This window comes from Schistocerca cancellata, chromosome 4 (assembly GCF_023864275.1).
Source record: "Schistocerca cancellata isolate TAMUIC-IGC-003103 chromosome 4, iqSchCanc2.1, whole genome shotgun sequence".
NCBI classification, from domain to species: domain Eukaryota; kingdom Metazoa; phylum Arthropoda; class Insecta; order Orthoptera; family Acrididae; genus Schistocerca; species Schistocerca cancellata.
The window spans coordinates 459,499,640-459,516,664 of record NC_064629.1 but is presented as its reverse complement, the minus strand read 5'-3'; the positions used below and the strand labels follow the sequence as shown (position 1 = coordinate 459,516,664).

Here is a 17,025-nt window from a genome sequence, read left to right as displayed (position 1 = left end):
GAAGGCCTCAATTAAAGGCTTTTGTGGTCTCTGTGAGTCTTGGCTGCAGATTTCTGGACCTGTGTTATCAGATGGGGAATTGCAAGACTTCTTTTGATAGGTTGTGCACTGCACAAAGAAAACAGCTACTCGGGTAGCAGAGTACTTGTGGATTACATGGGGAGGTTTTTTAGGCTGGCCGGTTGGTTGAGGTTCTCTGATGAACACTTGCCATGTGATTTGCAGGTAGTGAAATCAGACCATGTTCAGAGTAAAGACACTTCGGCTGTCAAAATTTTGTTAGTAAATTGTTGAAATATTTGTAACAAAGTTCATGAATTTACTATTCTCTAGGAAACTTCCAGTGAAGATATCTGGTTGTGTACAACAGGCCTAGGAGAAATTGTATTAAGTGTTGGATTTTTTTGCTGACCACCTGATTCTGCTGTGACAGTTTTTGAGTCATTGACAGGAAGGCTACTGTCTGTAATGCGGAAATACCCTGATCATGTAAGTTTAACCTACTGAGAACAGACTGGGATATCGATGGATTCATTGCAGAGGGTACGGGTAGAAAGTCTTGCTAAGTTCTTTTGAACACATTTTCTGAAAACTGTCTTGAGCAGCTAGTCCAACAGCCACATGCAACAGGAATATTTTAAACCTTGTAGCTACAGTCCTTAATCAAGGATGTCAGTATAGAACAGGGATTAGTGACCATGATGTCATCATAGTGACTTTTGTTACTGAAGTTAATAAATCAATGAAGAAAGCTAGTAGTGTGTGTTTGCACTAGAAAGAGCATAAAGAAAGTTGTTAGCATCCCACTTAGACAATGAGTTGATGTCATTTAGTTCTAAGACGATGGTTGTAGAGGAATTATGGATGAAGTTCAGATGGATAATAAATCTTACCCTGAAGAAGTATGCATCAATTAAGTGGATTAAGGATGGAAAATATCTACAGTCATTTAACAACAAAATTTGAAAAATGCTGAGGAAGCAAAGGCTGTTGTGCTCTCAGTTCAAAAGAGAACACACATGATGACAGGCAATAGTTGATACCAATTGTGTGTCTTACAAAGCTGTGTGATGCTTACAACTATCACCGTTGTACCTTAGCTATAGATCTTACCAAGAATCCGAGAAAATTCTGGTCCTCTGTGAAATCACTAACTGGTTCTAAGGCTTCTATCCAGTCAACCCTGGTGTGGTAATAGAAGATAGCAGAAGTAGAGCTGAGGTTGTAAATTTTGTATTTAAGAAATTTTTCATGTAGGAGAATCGTACAAACATACCATTCTTTCACCATCACACACAGCCACGATGTTAGTGTACACCTTCAGTAGTGTGTTGTTTGACACAGTTAAATTGAGTAAATGTCTAGGCACAACATTGCAAAGCAATATGAAATTGAGTGAACAAGCAAGGATTGTAGTAGGAAAGGTGAACAGACAACTTTGGTTTATAGAGGGAATTTTTAGGAAAGTGTGGTTCATCTGTAAAGGAGACCATATGTAGGACACTAATTCAGCCGATTGTTGAGTACTGTTGGGGTGTTTGGAATCCACACCAGATCGATTTAAATGAAATAATTGAAGCAGTTCAGAGTTAGACTGCTAGATTTCTTACTCGTAGATCCAAAGAACATGCAAGTGTTATGGAAATACTTTGGCAACTCAAATGGGAATCACTGAAGGGAAGACGATGTTCTTTACGAGGAGCACTATTGAAAAAATTTTGGGAACCACCATTTTAAGCTGACTACTGAATGGTTCTGCCGCCGCCGACATACATTTTGTGTAAGAACCGTGAAGAGGAGATTAGAGAGATTACAGATCATACAGAGGCCTATGTTGTTGTTGTGGTCTTCAGTCCTGAGACTGGTTTGATGCAGCTCTCCATGCTACTCTATCCTGTGCAAGCTTCTTCATCTCCCAGTACCTACTGCATCCTACATCCTTCTGAATCTGCTTAGTGTATTCATCTCTTGGTCTCCCCCTACGATTTTTACCCTCCAATACTAAATTGGTGATCCCTTGATGCCTCAGAACATGTCCTACCAACCAATCCCTTCTTCTGGTCAAGTTGTGCCACAAACTTCTCTTCTCCCCAATCCTGTTCAATACTTCCTCATTAGTTACGTGATCTACCCATCTAATCTTCAGCATTCTTCTGTAGCACCACATTTCGAAAGCTTCTATTCTCTTCTTGTCCAAACTATTTATCGTCCATGTTTCGCTTCCATACATGGCTACACTCCATACAAATACTTTCAGAAATGACTTCCTGACACTTAAATCTATACTCGATGTTAACAAATTTCTCTTCTTCAGAAACGCTTTCCTTGCCATTGCCAGTCTACATTTTATATCCTCTCTACTTCGACCATCATCAGTTATTTTGCTCCCCAAATAGCAAAACTCCTTTACTACTTTAAGTGTCTCATTTCCTAATCTAATACCCTCAACATCACCCGACTTAATTCGACTACATTCCATTATCCTCGTTTTGCTTTTGTTGATGTTCATCTTATATCCTCCTTTCAAGACACTGTCCATTCCGTTCAACTGCTCTTCCAAGTCCTTTGCTGTCTCTGACAGAATTACAATGTCATCGGCGAACCTCAAAGTTTTTATTTCTTCTCCATGGATTTTAATACCTACTCCGAATTTTTCTTTTGTTTCCTTTACTGCTTGCTCAATATACAGATTGAATAACATCGGGGAGAGGCTACAACCCTGTCTTACTCCCTTCCCAACCACTGCTTCCCTTTCATGCCTCTCGACTCTTATAACTGCCATCTGGTTTCTGTACAAATTGTAAATAACCTTTCGCTCCCTGTATTTTACCCCTGCCAGCTTTAGAATTTGAAAGAGAGTATTCCAGTCAACATTGTCAAAAGCTTTCTCTAAGTCTACAAATGCTAGAAACGTAGGTTTGCCTTTCCTTAATCTTTCTTCTAAGATAAGTCGTAAGGTCAGTATTGCCTCACGTGTTCCAGTATTTCTACGGAATCCAAACTGATCTTCCCCGAGGTCGACTTCTACTAGTTTTTCCATTCGTCTGTAAAGAATTCGTGTTAGTATTTTGCAGCTGTGGCTTATTAAACTGATTGTTCGGTAATTTTCACATCTGTCAACACCTGCTTTCTTTGGGATTGGAATTATTATATTCTTCTTGAAGTCTGAGGGTATTTCGCTTGTTTCATACATCTTGCTCACCAGATGGTAGAGTTTTGTCAGGACTGGCTCTCCCAAGGCCGTCAGTAGTTCCAATGGAATGTTGTCTACTCCAGGGGCCTTGTTTCGACTCAGGTCTTTCAGTGCTCTGTCAAACTCTTCAGAGGCCTATAGACAGCCATTATTCCCTCGGTCTGTTTGCGAGTAAAACAGGAAAGGAAATTACTCGTCGTGGTACGAAGTACCCTTTGCCATGCACCATATGGTGGCTTGTGGATTATGTAAGTAGATGAAGATGTAAAAAGGTAAATGTGTTGCTTTTAAGTTTAAAGTTAGATTGTAAAAGAGGATGAACTTTACTTTAACTTTGTAATTGTGACCTACAGTTGTGACTAAAGGAGAAGGTATCTTCATGGCTTTGGAATGGCGTTTTGATATGTGAAATTGGATGAAATATAAGGTAATTGTTAACTTTTAAAAGAAACATCCAATGTAATCAACTCTTTAACACTCCCAAAGTTCTAAACACTCGAGTGTGTCCAGAAGGGCATTTTGAATTACAGCTAGGGTGGTGTCAAGTGTTTGGGCATCATTACCACAAACTAATTTTTCTTGGAAAAAGAAGCATTGAAAATTTCATGATTAAAATGATTGATAAGTTTAAGAATCCTGATGCTGTTACAGCTTAACCATGTTAATACATAGGATTTTGCTTACAGAACATCCACAGCCGATCTGCATGGTAAGATTGAAAATATTCACTTCAGTTGTGACTTTAATTATATACATGACTTTTTATTTTTTATTTATTTATTTATTTATTTATTTTTATTTATTTATTTATTTATTTTTATTTATTTATTTTAATTTAATTTATTTTATTTATTTATTTATTTATTTTATTTATTTATTTATTTTTTTTGAAAAATTGTATTCACATCGGTTGGTGTACAAATTTAGTAGTTAGCTGCGAGGTGGTCACATGCAGTGGCCACCAGGCCACCAGACTGCAGTGTGAAGCAGGTGGACGGGACACACTATACCATCATGTCCGCCTATTCCACAGTGCATTCTAGAGTACACCTCATAGGTAACTATTAAATTTGTACATCCAAATACAGGAATATAATTTCCCCAAAACTGGTCTTGTTTATAATGAAACAAAGTCACAACTGAAGCAAATATTTTCAGTCTCACTATGTTGATACAATCACACACACATTTATAACATATTTTGGTTTGTGATGGAGATTCTTGCACACAAATAGGCAGTCTGCGTGATTGAGTGACCTCTTGTACGGCTGTACAAAGTTGTAACTTCTTTCATCTCCAGAGATAATTGAATATCAAGTACTTGGAACACATGCTGCCATCCCAAGAGGGCACATCACACTGGATTCCTGTTGAGATATCCTTTACACAGCAGTCACAGTATCATCTTGCTTTTAAAACACTCTCACAGTGATAGCACATTCTGACCCACCCCATTGCTGCCTGATTACGAAAGGGTAATGTGTTCAAAACTACTGCATGTCTGTTCCGATCGGCTGCCTGTACTACAGTGTTGACGGCACTAACGTTCAAAATTTTCTGTATCCCTGTGCCACCAAGTACAAATCATTTCGTTTAAGGTAGAGATACCATTTAAGGTAACAGTATCTGTCCCTATAAACTTTTCTGAACCTCTATGTAGCAGTGGCTCATCTCCCATTAGGAGGCAGCAACACACACAACTATTGCAGGGTTCTAAATGCAGCTGCTACTTGTATTCTGTTGATGATTACATCATTTTATCAGCATAGTTGTGCCTTTTAACTTGGGGCTAAACACCTCATTATTTGCACAGTGTTTTGTTATGCAGTAGCAGTCATACTTAACACTGCTGTTTAGAAATTGACCAATGATTTACATTCACAAAGTTCCTTATGTATGTCAGTCTCCACTACTAGATGGACTGAGAGAGTATCCACTTTTCTCTTGCGCCACAAGTGTGATCTGAAATTGTTACCATTTCAATGGCTTTGACCATCTGAAAGTCCGCTTGTTCTTCACTAAAGAAAGCTATCTTAGTGCACAGTTAAGATGGAGTGTCCTGCTGCATTTCCAAGTGCAATTCCTCAGCAGAGAATACAATAAGTTTCATGGTGAAACTAGTATTGTATCACTAATCACTGCCAATCTGATGATAGACTACTACTTCTGATTTTCTGTTGGTTAAAAGAATATGACAAGTGTTTCAGCTTCCCAAGCACATGCATTCATTGCTTGCCCCTCCATGGAGTAGCTGTATAATGATAATTCATAAACAACTGTTCCTTTTGAGACCCCTGCAGGGACACACGTGATCACAGTATTTTGTACCCTCGAGTACCATTGTAGAACTGGATGTGTCCCAAGTAAATATTTTCCCTCAAGAGTTCATATTAATCACAATTCTGGTGTTTTAGCAGCTCCAGGCTAAATTTTTGTGTTAACAGGCTGCAAGAAAGCCTGAATTTCAGCAAACCTTTTTATAGTGTAACTAAGAACAATAATTCTGGTACAGTATGCACTGCCAGAGCTAAGAGTCGGCAGCTTAACCCAACTATGTATTCTTTAATCACTTCTTATATTACTTTTTTCTGTTTGATGAAGAACTACAACCATTTCTGCAAGAAATGTGACTTGACCAAATGTATAATTCTCATGTATCTTGAAACTCTGAAGTGTCCTTTAAAGCAATGTCTTGCTTTGCCTTTAAATGGATAGTGCCTGAGCTACAGAAACTGTTCTTCACTTCCCTTCGTGCTCACTAGGTATGACTCTCAAACCTTTTGTAATTTAGGCATTTCACTGAGCATCTGCAAACTGTACATGGTGGAGCACAGCAAAGCTGCATTTCCTGCACATTTATGGTCTTTTTTTCTCCTTGTCCTCACAATAGATGGGCCCCTGGGATCTGAGAGACCTGACCTTCCTTTGCAACCTATAACACTCTTTCCCCATGAGGAAGGACCATGAAAGTTCTGAAAACAAGTTTTTTCCTACTTGAATTTTTTCTATCAGTATTACTCGACCTTTTCTTCATGAAATTAATTTCAGGCCAGCAAGTTAAGCAATAAGCCTTGCGCAAAATGCAAGCCTGTGTGCTTATGTGTTGAGCAAAATTCAACAGGTTGATCGAAAAATGACTGAGGCAGCCCTTGGGAAATGATTTTACTTATATTGGAGTGGACAGTGTTTACCATTTGTTAAAATATATACACAGTTTTAACTTGTTGTTAACAATCGTAACATGGGGAACTGTACTGAACATCAGTTGAACAGAATGGATTGTGCCTTGAGAATATAAACATCAACAAAAGTAAAAGAAGGCTAATGTGGGCAGCAAAATACTGATGATGGCTGAAGTAGGGAGTGCAGAAAATACAGACTGGGGATAGGAAGAAAGACCAGTTTGAAGAAGAGAAACATGTCGACATTGAATATAAACATGTAAGTGTCAGCAAGTATTTTTCTGAAAGTATTTATTGGGAATGTATCTTTATGTGAAAGTGAAATATGGACTCTTAAACAGTACAAACAAGAAGAGAGTAGAAGGTTTTTCAGTGGTATGGATAGACTGGATAACCAATGAAGAAGTAGTAGTGAAATGAACTGGGGAGAAAAGAGCTTTATAGCATACGTTGGCTAAATTAAGAAATAGGTTGATAGGATACAAACTTAGGTGTTGGTAGGACAGTTAATTTGGCATTGGAGGTAAGTCTCAGTTGTAAAAATTGTAGAGGGTGACCACAGCTTGACCACAGTTGTCAGGTTCATATGGATGTAGTTTGCAGAAGAAATGAAAAAGCTTACACAGTGGAGACTAATGTGAAGAGATGCGTGAAACTAATCTTTGGACTGAAGACTACAACAAGAACAATAATAAAGATGTTGGTACCAAAGTGGATAGCCACCTGTGAACTACAATTTTCTCTGTGAACTGCATTTTTCAAACACAGTTAAAGTTGCTATAGGGGGGAAAAATGCCTATTAAGTTATCGAGTCATTTAAACTGCAAATGCCCCATTTCATTTCTTAGTCAACTTCTGCCAAACAGCTAGTACATGTTCAAATTGTTGCAGCGACATACACTTGAAAAACCCAAGTTATCTCTGAATATCTCTGAAGCTTTTCAGCTTAATCTCATTAAGATCACTACCACTCTCCTAAATGGCTACATGTGCACGCATCTATTTTGATTGTAGGAGTTAGTCAACTGTGTTGATTGCTTAATTAAAGAGACCAAGAACTAACTACCATGGCACAAGTTGGAGTCACACTGTGTATGAAAACTCAAGCAGAAACTTGGCAGGAGTACCAGAGACTCAGCAGATGTGTTCAGTGAAGAAAATAATTCAGAATATTCATGGCCACCTTCTCCTTCTGCACATGGAGGAAAATGATGTTTCATTCTACAGTGTGCTAAGATATGTGAATATTCAAGAAACTGGCCAAGCACTAAAATGGGTAGTAAGACACATACTGTACTTCAGTGCACAATTGCACCGCAAGAGGTTTTTTTTCCCTACCTCTGAGGCATTAAATCAGTTTGTCAGTAAGGACAGGTGGTAGGGATATGAAATATTAAGCAGCAATGTGAAGAACACAATCACTCTGTTTTTCATATTGGGCACATATGAAAAATTACATGATTGGACTTCATTTTGGACTTGATTTCCTATATACAAGTCTGTAGTTAAATGATTACAACACCAGTGAGAAAACCTGTCTGTCTGTGGTTCTTTTAGCATATGAATAGAGATGCACCACATATTAGTGAATGTTGAAGGGTATTTCAGTTGTAGATAAGAGAGAAACTCAACAATTAACATATTAAGTCCTGCACAGACATGTAATAAATAAAATACAAGCTTATGAAATATAGGAACAAACATTTGATTTGTGAAGATTTATTAGCAAACAGAACTGATTATGTTGTTTGTAACAGTAAGCTATTGTCAGCAATGATAGTAGTATGTCTCAGTGAAGTGTGAGAGAACTGTTACTATTCATGATATACTCATAATACTGCATATCTGTCATAACAGTTGTCAGCTGCATATTCTCTGGTGTTTCGGAAAAATCTACAATTTCATTTTTGCAGTATGGAGATGGAGTAAGCTCATTACTGCTCATTACTGGTGTCATGCGATGTCTGGCATCAATTGAAAGCAACGCTTTGCTTCTCATCACAAACAATAAGAAATTAAATGGAATTTTGTGTGCTTTTTCGATAGAGCATTTCCAAATTAGTCTAGTATGGCACTGAGTTTAACGGTTTGTGTTAACAGGGACTTCAAAACATGAAATAAAATTAACACTCCAGAAGTGACTGAGTTGCTCTGCTGCATGTCAATAGCAGACATGCAGCACGGTTCTGCCTGAAACATGAGGTGAGGCAAGTTGGGTAACGAATAAGTGTCAAACAAATACATTGAGGTGACAAAAGTCATGGGATAGTGATATGCATTTCTACAGATGGTGGTAGGATTGCGTACACAAGGTATAAAAGGGCAATGCATTGGCGGAGCTGTCATTTGTACTCAGGTGATTCTTGTGAAAAAGTTTCTGATATGATTATATCCATGTGATGAGAATTGCTGGACTTTGAACATGAAATGGTAGTTGGAGCTAGAGACGTGGGACATTCCATTTCGGAAATCATTAGCGAATTCAGTATTCCAAGATCCATAGTGTCAAGAGTTTGCTGAGAATACCAAATTTCAGGCATTACGTGTAACCATAGACAGTACAGTGGCTGATGGCATTCACATAATGACCGAGACCAGTGGCATTTGTGTAGAGTTGTCACTGCTAACAGATAAGCAACTCTGCCTGAAAAAACCACAGAAATCAATGTGAGACATACAACAAATGTATCCATTAGGACCATACATCAAAATTTGGCATTAATGTGCTATAGCAGCAGCAGACCGACGTGAGTGCCTTTGCTAGCAGGATGGCATTGCCTGCAGCACCTCTATTGGGCTTGTGGTAATATTGGTTGGATCCTAGATGACTGGAAAGCTGTGGTCTGGTCAGAGGAGTCCCAATTTCAGTTGGGAATAGCTCATGATAGACTGAGTGTGTGGTGCAGACTGCATGAAACAGGGGACTGAAGTTTTCTACAATGCGCTGTACAAGGTGGTGGTGGTTCCTAATGGTGTGGGCTGTGTTTACATGGAATAGACTGGTCCTCTGGTCCAACTGAATGATCAGTGACTGGAAATGGATACGTTCAGCTACTTGGAACCATTTGTTCCCACACAATGATGGAATTTTTATGGATGGCACCATGTCACTGGGCCACAATTGTTTGTGACTGGTATGAAGAACATGCTGTTCAATACGAGCAAATGAGTTGCTCATCTTGATCACCCAACATAAATCCCATTGAACATTTATGGGACATAATGGAGAGGGGTCATTCCATGTCAATTCAACCAATTTGAGAAAATGTACCAGCTGATAGTCTCAGATTTGGCTGAAATTTAGCACACCAATGCTACCAAGTGTGGAACACTCATGTACAAAATTTTAAGTTCCCCTGCCAATTATTTCCAGAATTATGACTTGTGAAAGAAGGTGGCATGACCCGGAAATTGCAAGCCGCATCTGGCAATCTATCTTCAGACCCAACTTCAGGTCTTAATAACTTTGGAATTATTCCGTACAGTCCAGTGAAATTTTTACAACCCAGTAACATCCACTTAGAGAACACACTCCATGAATCAAAACGCCAACAACATATTTCTGAGGGAAAATAAAAAATTCCAAAATGTGATTAAAAAATGTAATACGTTAAAAGGTACAGATTGTAGGTGCCCTCTATGCCAAATATGATTCACTCAAAAAGGGTATACTTTTTTTTGTGGTAAGCTTAATGTGGCCTAAACACACACAGAACTCATCTTGCCCATATGAGTCACACAAACAGAGTTACATGCACACAAAAATACAAAAATTTGAAAAATTACCGGAAAAACATGGATTTTCTAAGTGTGGTAGCACGAAAGGAGCAAATGATATTCAAGCCAAATTTCAAACACTGCATAAGTAGACCATAATATAATATGTTGCAAAATTTCAACTTGTTATTGCAAGGCATTTGTGTACAATAAAAGTTGACAGAGATGTATTTGGTTATGTTTCTTTTAACACGATTTAGTAAGGAATAGTGATGATGCAGACAGCTTGTTTCAGATAAAGCTGCAGCAATTATTGGGAACCATTAGGCAACAGAATGTTTAACAATGGTAGTTTTCAGGGACAGAATGAGTCATTGTTAGGCAGGAACAACAAAGAAAACAAGCAACCATTACAGGTTACTCATGTTTTTAAGATTCTAGTTCAGACTGGTCAGTACTGTTGTGGAAAGTCATTATGGAGGCAGAAGAGTGTACTAGTGGTGCTTTTGTTCAAACAAGTTGCAGTATTGGTAGAGCACAAGCATTTGAATGTCATAAAACAACATATGGAACAAAATATGGCATTCGCTTTGTCCTGTATGATCTGGATGAATCGGACCAAGAAACTTTAGTGTTTATCATCATATGAAAGTGTTTCTGGATAATTATTCTTTCCTACAAGGAAGTTGTTTTGATCCATTTCGGATTCATAAGAAGACAGTGAAGTGTAGCCTCAGAGAAATTGATATAAAATCAGTATTAAAAGTGAATCAGTGCATGGGACTTAACATGAAACCAGGACAAAAGTTATGTTCCAGGTGTGTTACCCTACTAAGAAATGAAGAATATCCCATGAAGACACACAAAGTTGGGAAAAGAGACAGGCCCAGCTATGGTAAAAGAAAACTATAAGAAGCTCAAATGGAATTAAAACACAAAATAGGTGACACACTAATGGTGGAAGAGGAAGAACTATTTGCTCCGAAGGAACAGAAATCACGCCAGAAATGCTCTGATTTGGACAAAATTGTGCATGATTTGAAAGAAAAATGTGCCATATCCACACACCAGGAAAAAGTAGCTATCCTTACCCTTGCACCTTCCAGCTGGTCTATTGAATACACTGCAAAGGAATTCAGTGTTTCTACATGTATGGTAAAGCAAGCTAGGAAAACAGAAGCAACCCAAGGAGTGCTTCCACAACTTCAGCAGGCTCAGGGTAAGCAATTGAGTTCAGAAATAAAGGTACTAGTGTTGGAGTTTTATGAAAAAATGACTACAGCTGAATAATGCCTGGAAAAAAAGACTGTGTAACAGTGAAAATGGGAAATGTACGTGTACAGATGCAAAAAAGACTGTGGCTATGCAATGTATCAGAACTATATGTAGAATTCAAGGAAAAGTGTCCCAATACCAAAGTAGGTTTATCATCTTTTTTCAATCTTCAGCCAGAATGGGTTGTGCCTGTTAGTACAAGGGGCACACACAATGTTTGTGTATGTGAGACCCGTCAAAATGCTAAGCTGATGTTTGCTGCTATAAAGGATTCTGGTCTGGATTACAAAGGTGCAATGAAACTGCTAGTGTGTGACATCAGTTCCTACCAGCGCATGATACACAGGTGCGAAAAGTGTCCTGGTAAGGCAAATCTTGCAGAACACATGAATAACAAACTGTATGGTGAACTCCTTATGGATGACGATGAACTTGTTTCTTATAAACAATGGACACACATGGATTGCACAAGTCTTGAAACAAAGAAAAAATACAGTGGAAGATTTTGTTGAAATGTGTTGTCAAAAAACGGACAAACTGATCACACACAGCTTTACAGCAACAGCACAATCAGCTTATCTCCAGTTTTGTAAGGCTAATTTGAAACAAGATGAAATTATAGTAATTTATAGTTCAAGATGTCATCCAAGGATATCATTGGGACAACAGCCAAGCAACTCTCCAGCCATTTGCGATTTACTATAGAGGTGAATCAGGTGATGTGTCTGTCATGAACCTGTACGTTTTTAGTGACTGTTTCTAATTCATGATGCCATTGCAGTTCATGCCCACATTCACACAGTCATGGCATATGTGAAAAACAAGCTGCCTCACATACATTTTGCGAAATACTTTAGTGATGGGGCAGCTAGTCAGTACAAAAACTGTAAAAAATCTCAAAAATTTATGCATGCATTACCATGATTTTCAGATTCACACAGAATGGAATTTTTTCGCAACAAGTCATGGTAAAAATGTATGTGATGGTATTGGTGCTACCATTAAGTGCATGACATCACGAGCTAATCTGCAGCAGCCTACAGAAGGTCACATTCTAACACCTCTTCAATTATTTACCTGGGTACAGAAAAATATCTCTGGCATATAATCATTCTATGTTTCGAAAGATGAGGTGAAATCAGTCGAAGAGTTGCTAAAAAAGCAGACTAGAACATGTTAAAACTGTTGCAGGCACAAGGAGCCATCATCACTTTTCTCCAGCGGACTCTGACAATGTGCAGATGAGCAGACTGTCCGGTTATAACTATAGGTTTATGCACAACATGTGTCTTCACTGCGTGTCTGGCTCAGGATTCAGAAGCAAAAGCAGCAACATACAACTAGGTTGCTATGTTATTGCTGTTTATGATGACAAATGGTACTTAGGATGTGTTGCAGAGTGCTGTGAAGCAGAAGGTGATGCATTTGCGAACTTCATGGCACCAGCAGGATCATCAAGATCATTTCATTGACCAAGTTTGACAGACAGGTGTTGGATTCCTTTTGAACATATTCTTATGACAGTTCCAGTTCCTACCACAATGTCAGGAAGACAGTACAATTTGCCACTCAATGTACAGAGCACAGTAGCTAAAGTGTGGGAGAACTTCTGTTCGAAGCACAATCGACTGGTTTTTAGCAGTAAACATTAAATATAGGTTGTGTTAATCTGTCTATATGTTGTTGCTTAGTGAGTAAAAAGTTGTGGGAAAGGATAAGAGGAGGCAGAACAGTTTACGATATGTTTTTACAAAGTTGTGTTGTGGAACAATGGCCACATCACCAAATACATCTGTCAACTTCCATTGTACACAAATGTCTTTTAATAACATGCTGAAATTTGAGATGTATATCATTATGGTCTACTCATGCAGTGTGTGAAATGTGGCTTGGATACCACTTGTCCCTTTTGTGCTACCACACTTAGAAAATCCATGTTTTTCCGGTAATTTTTCAAATTTTTGTATTTTTGTGTGCATGTAACTCAGTTTTTGTGACTGATATGGGCATGAGGAGTTCTGTGTGTGTTTAGACCACATTTAGCTTACCACAAAATAAAAATGTATACCCTTTTTGAGTGAATTATATTTGGCATAGAGGGCACCTACAATCTGTACCTTTTAACGTATTACATTTTTTTATCACATTTTGGAATTTTTTATTTTCCCTCAGAAATATGTTGTTGGTGTTTTGATTCATGGAATGTGTTCTCTAAATGGATGTTATTGGGTTGTAAAAATTTCACTGGACTGTGTGGAATAGTTCCAAAGCTATTAAGACCTGAAGTTGGGTCTGAAGATAGATTGCCAGATGCAGGTTGCAATTTCCGGGTAATGCCACCTTCTTTCACAAGTCATAATTCTGGAGCTAATTGGCAGGGAAAACTAACACTTTGTACACGAGTGTTAGACACATGATAGAATTAGTGTACTGAATTTCAGTCAAATCTGAGACTATGAGCTGGAGCCCCTGGTGGAACTGACATGGAATGACCCAGAGGTCAATTCATACACAAAATCCTGTACCTGGAACACTTTTGCAGTTATGGACAGCTGTGGAGGCAACATGATTCAGTATTTCTGTAGGGAACTTCCAATGATTTGTTGAGTCAACACCATATTGAGTGGCTGCGCTACACCAGACAAAAGGAGGTCTGACGTGATATTAGGAGGTATCCCATAATGTTTGTCACCTCAGTGTATGTACATTTATGATAGACACTAGGGTACCTATTGTTATACTAAATATCAAAAGCAAACTAATTTATGAATGCTCTATCAAATATCCACATAACATTTCACTTTTAAAAAACCGTTTATTTGTGAGGAACAAACCAAACTTTGCCATAGAGATTGTGCGTTACATGAAACATGTGAGTAGCAGTAGTTGTTTGGACTGGATCCATCTACACATTGCAAAATTGAAATGGCAAATAACTGCCGAGACACAAGAGAAAATGTGTGTGACAACACTTAGGAGACACATTTTAAAGTTGACAGCTCTCTCAGGCTGTTCACATACGTATTTGTGTACATGGAAGTTACAACATTAGAAAATTACTACAAAATGGAAGGCCACTTGCAAATGATCATTGCTTTTAGCAGAGATTGGCAGCTGGCCCTCATCAGTCTAGCAAATATCTTCAAAATAAATATATGCAATTTAAGGTCTGTACATACAAGGGTGTACTGAAAAGTAATGTCTCTTAATTTTTTATTTGAAAACTTTTAAAGCTTTTAAAGTAAAGCAAACATTATTAACATTCTACATCTTTATTCTTCATATCTACCTATTTATTTCTCAATGTATTCACCCTGGTGACAAACTTGTTTCTACCAACAAGAGACTGGTGTGTAGTTTTAGAAATAGATGAAAATTGGGTGGAGCTGATTGATGGCAGTAACCCAAAGCACCAGAGTATTGCGGATGTCAATGATAGTGTATGATCTGGCATTATCACGTTAAAGGAGAGGATGCTCCATGTGTGCACAAACTGTTTGAATTCGAAACTCGATTACGGCATGCTGTTTCTCATGCAATGAAGTAGCTACGTTCCACACCACCATGTTACAAGTTGCAATTTGGAGCCCTCTAGTGGCAGAGGCTTGCAAATATGTAGACATGGAGAATTAAGATGCAGACTTTTACTAACTTTTTTTTTATTCAAAAAGCTTAAGAGTTTGCACATAAAAATTCAGAGGTGTTACTTTTCAGCATGCTCTTGTAGATGTATTTGTACATTACAAATAAAGATAAAATAATGAAAACTATTCTTCGTTTCAGCAACCGCCACACAGAAGATATGTTACATTTACTGATGGTACTGTCGGCAGCACTGCAGTTGTTTGGTGATAGTGAAACTCGTAACCCTATGCCTGACATCTTCAGATGTTTGCGTGCAAATTATCCTCCACAAAAGCGGTCAACTGCTGTATCCACTGAGGGATTACAGGGCAATGTGGAAGGAGGTCAGCAGCAGCAACAGCATCAACAACAGAGTCAGCAACAGAAGAAACAGCGATGTGCTATTAAAAACAAGAAGCAAGAACAGGAGAAAGGAGGAGACAGCTCTGGGTCACAAAACATCATCTCACATCCAGATAATACATTTCCTGGCAGTGGTCATGCAGCAACAAGGGTAAGTGTGCGATGAATAATGTCATAACAATAATAAAGTAATATGTTATTGTAGTCTCCCATGACAGGAATTGAGTTACTTTGATAGAGGACAGTCTCTTCGCCAAGGCATGAGACAAATTATAATTTTGTGTTAGATTGCTACATAAAAGTAGAGTTCAGTATTGGTTGTTACATTTGTGAAGATATATATTAGACATATCCTTTTTCCAGTCTTCTATAGTGTTAGAAGATAGAACTTGTGTAGGCATCAGAAATGGTTTATGTACAGATACTACACACATCAATGTGTTGACTGAGACGTTTGTCATAAGCCTGTATTAGCATTTCTATACACTCCACAAAACGACCACTGCCCATCTCTTGAACTATTTATTATAATGTGCAGGTGGGTTTAGGCACAGTCAGGTTAGTCAGCTGACCTCGACCAGGCTACTGATGTATTCAAATATTGAGAGACTCATTGTGGTTGTCAGCTGCATGTCGTAGCAGTAGGGCAGTGGTGTAGGGCAAGGTAGCATCCAACAAACAGCAGACAGACTCAGCCAAAACACTTATTGATAGAAGTGTCATGAGGTAGAATTACACCGAGTTTGCTCTCATAAGCAGCTCTAGATGAATGACGAGGTGGTGGTATGACTACAGTCATCCTAATATCTTTGGTGTGACATCATCATAACTGGTAACTGTTATTTTGATTCTGGCGTGTGTGTGTGTGTGTGTGTGTGTGTGTGTGTGTGTGTGTGTGTGTGTGTGTGTGTGTGCTTTTTGAGAGTTACTGTTTTGTTTGTAGATACTTCGGATAGAGAGTGCACACATACATTGCATTTGTCATCCTGTAACTGACAAAAGCTAAGCCACATACTCTTGTAAAATTTTCATGCTTATAGTAGGATAAAGTAGTCACATTACTGGTAGTCTTGAGTTTGTGTGAGAAGTTTCACATTATTTCATTGCATTTGTTTAAAGATATAGTAAAATTTGACCACAAATGAGAAGTGTGCAAAATGTTGTAGGTTTGTGAGTTGTGGGGTATGTTGTGTAGCAAGTAGTTTAACAAGCATGAATCTATCAGGGAGGCTAGGGGGCACCTAACAAAGTGCTGCATGATGCTGGAGGACCTGTAATAGGAATAGGATAATAGTGGAACAGAAAGTGAGGATCTGTGCCCTTAAGGCTTAATTAAAGGAAGATGAACAAGAAATGGAGAGGCAAGGAAGGGAGAGAGTGTAGAAATGGAGACTGGCAATTCAGAGTAAGGCCATTAAGAAGAGAACATGCTATGGTAGTTTAATTTTTAGTGTTGAAAATATACTTAGCGAAGGGTCAGGGTCCTGTAGAGAAAAATTTCCAGTATTTGTGGGAGCAGGTAAGATGAAGAAGATAACCAACATTCTTGGTAAGTCTAAAATAAAAACATCAAAGAGATGATGATGATTCTGTTGCTAGATAGCAGCCATGTGTGCAGTGAAGGCCCACTTTTGTAGGAAACATTACATAAGGACTACCACATCACTTTTT

The 17,025-nt window shown here is 38.3% G+C and overlaps 1 protein-coding gene across 3 annotated transcripts in view; it reads left to right on the top strand.

The window, feature by feature from the left end:
- The window catches only part of LOC126183328 (uncharacterized), a 191,109-nt gene that overhangs the window by 124,263 nt on the left and 49,821 nt on the right, over window positions 1-17,025 (top strand). For all 3 annotated transcript variants that reach the window (XM_049925192.1, XM_049925191.1, XM_049925193.1), the window contains one exon: window positions 15,151-15,505. In XM_049925192.1, the coding sequence (XP_049781149.1) occupies window positions 15,151-15,505 (355 nt within the window). The remainder of the gene's footprint in view (window positions 1-15,150; window positions 15,506-17,025) is intronic.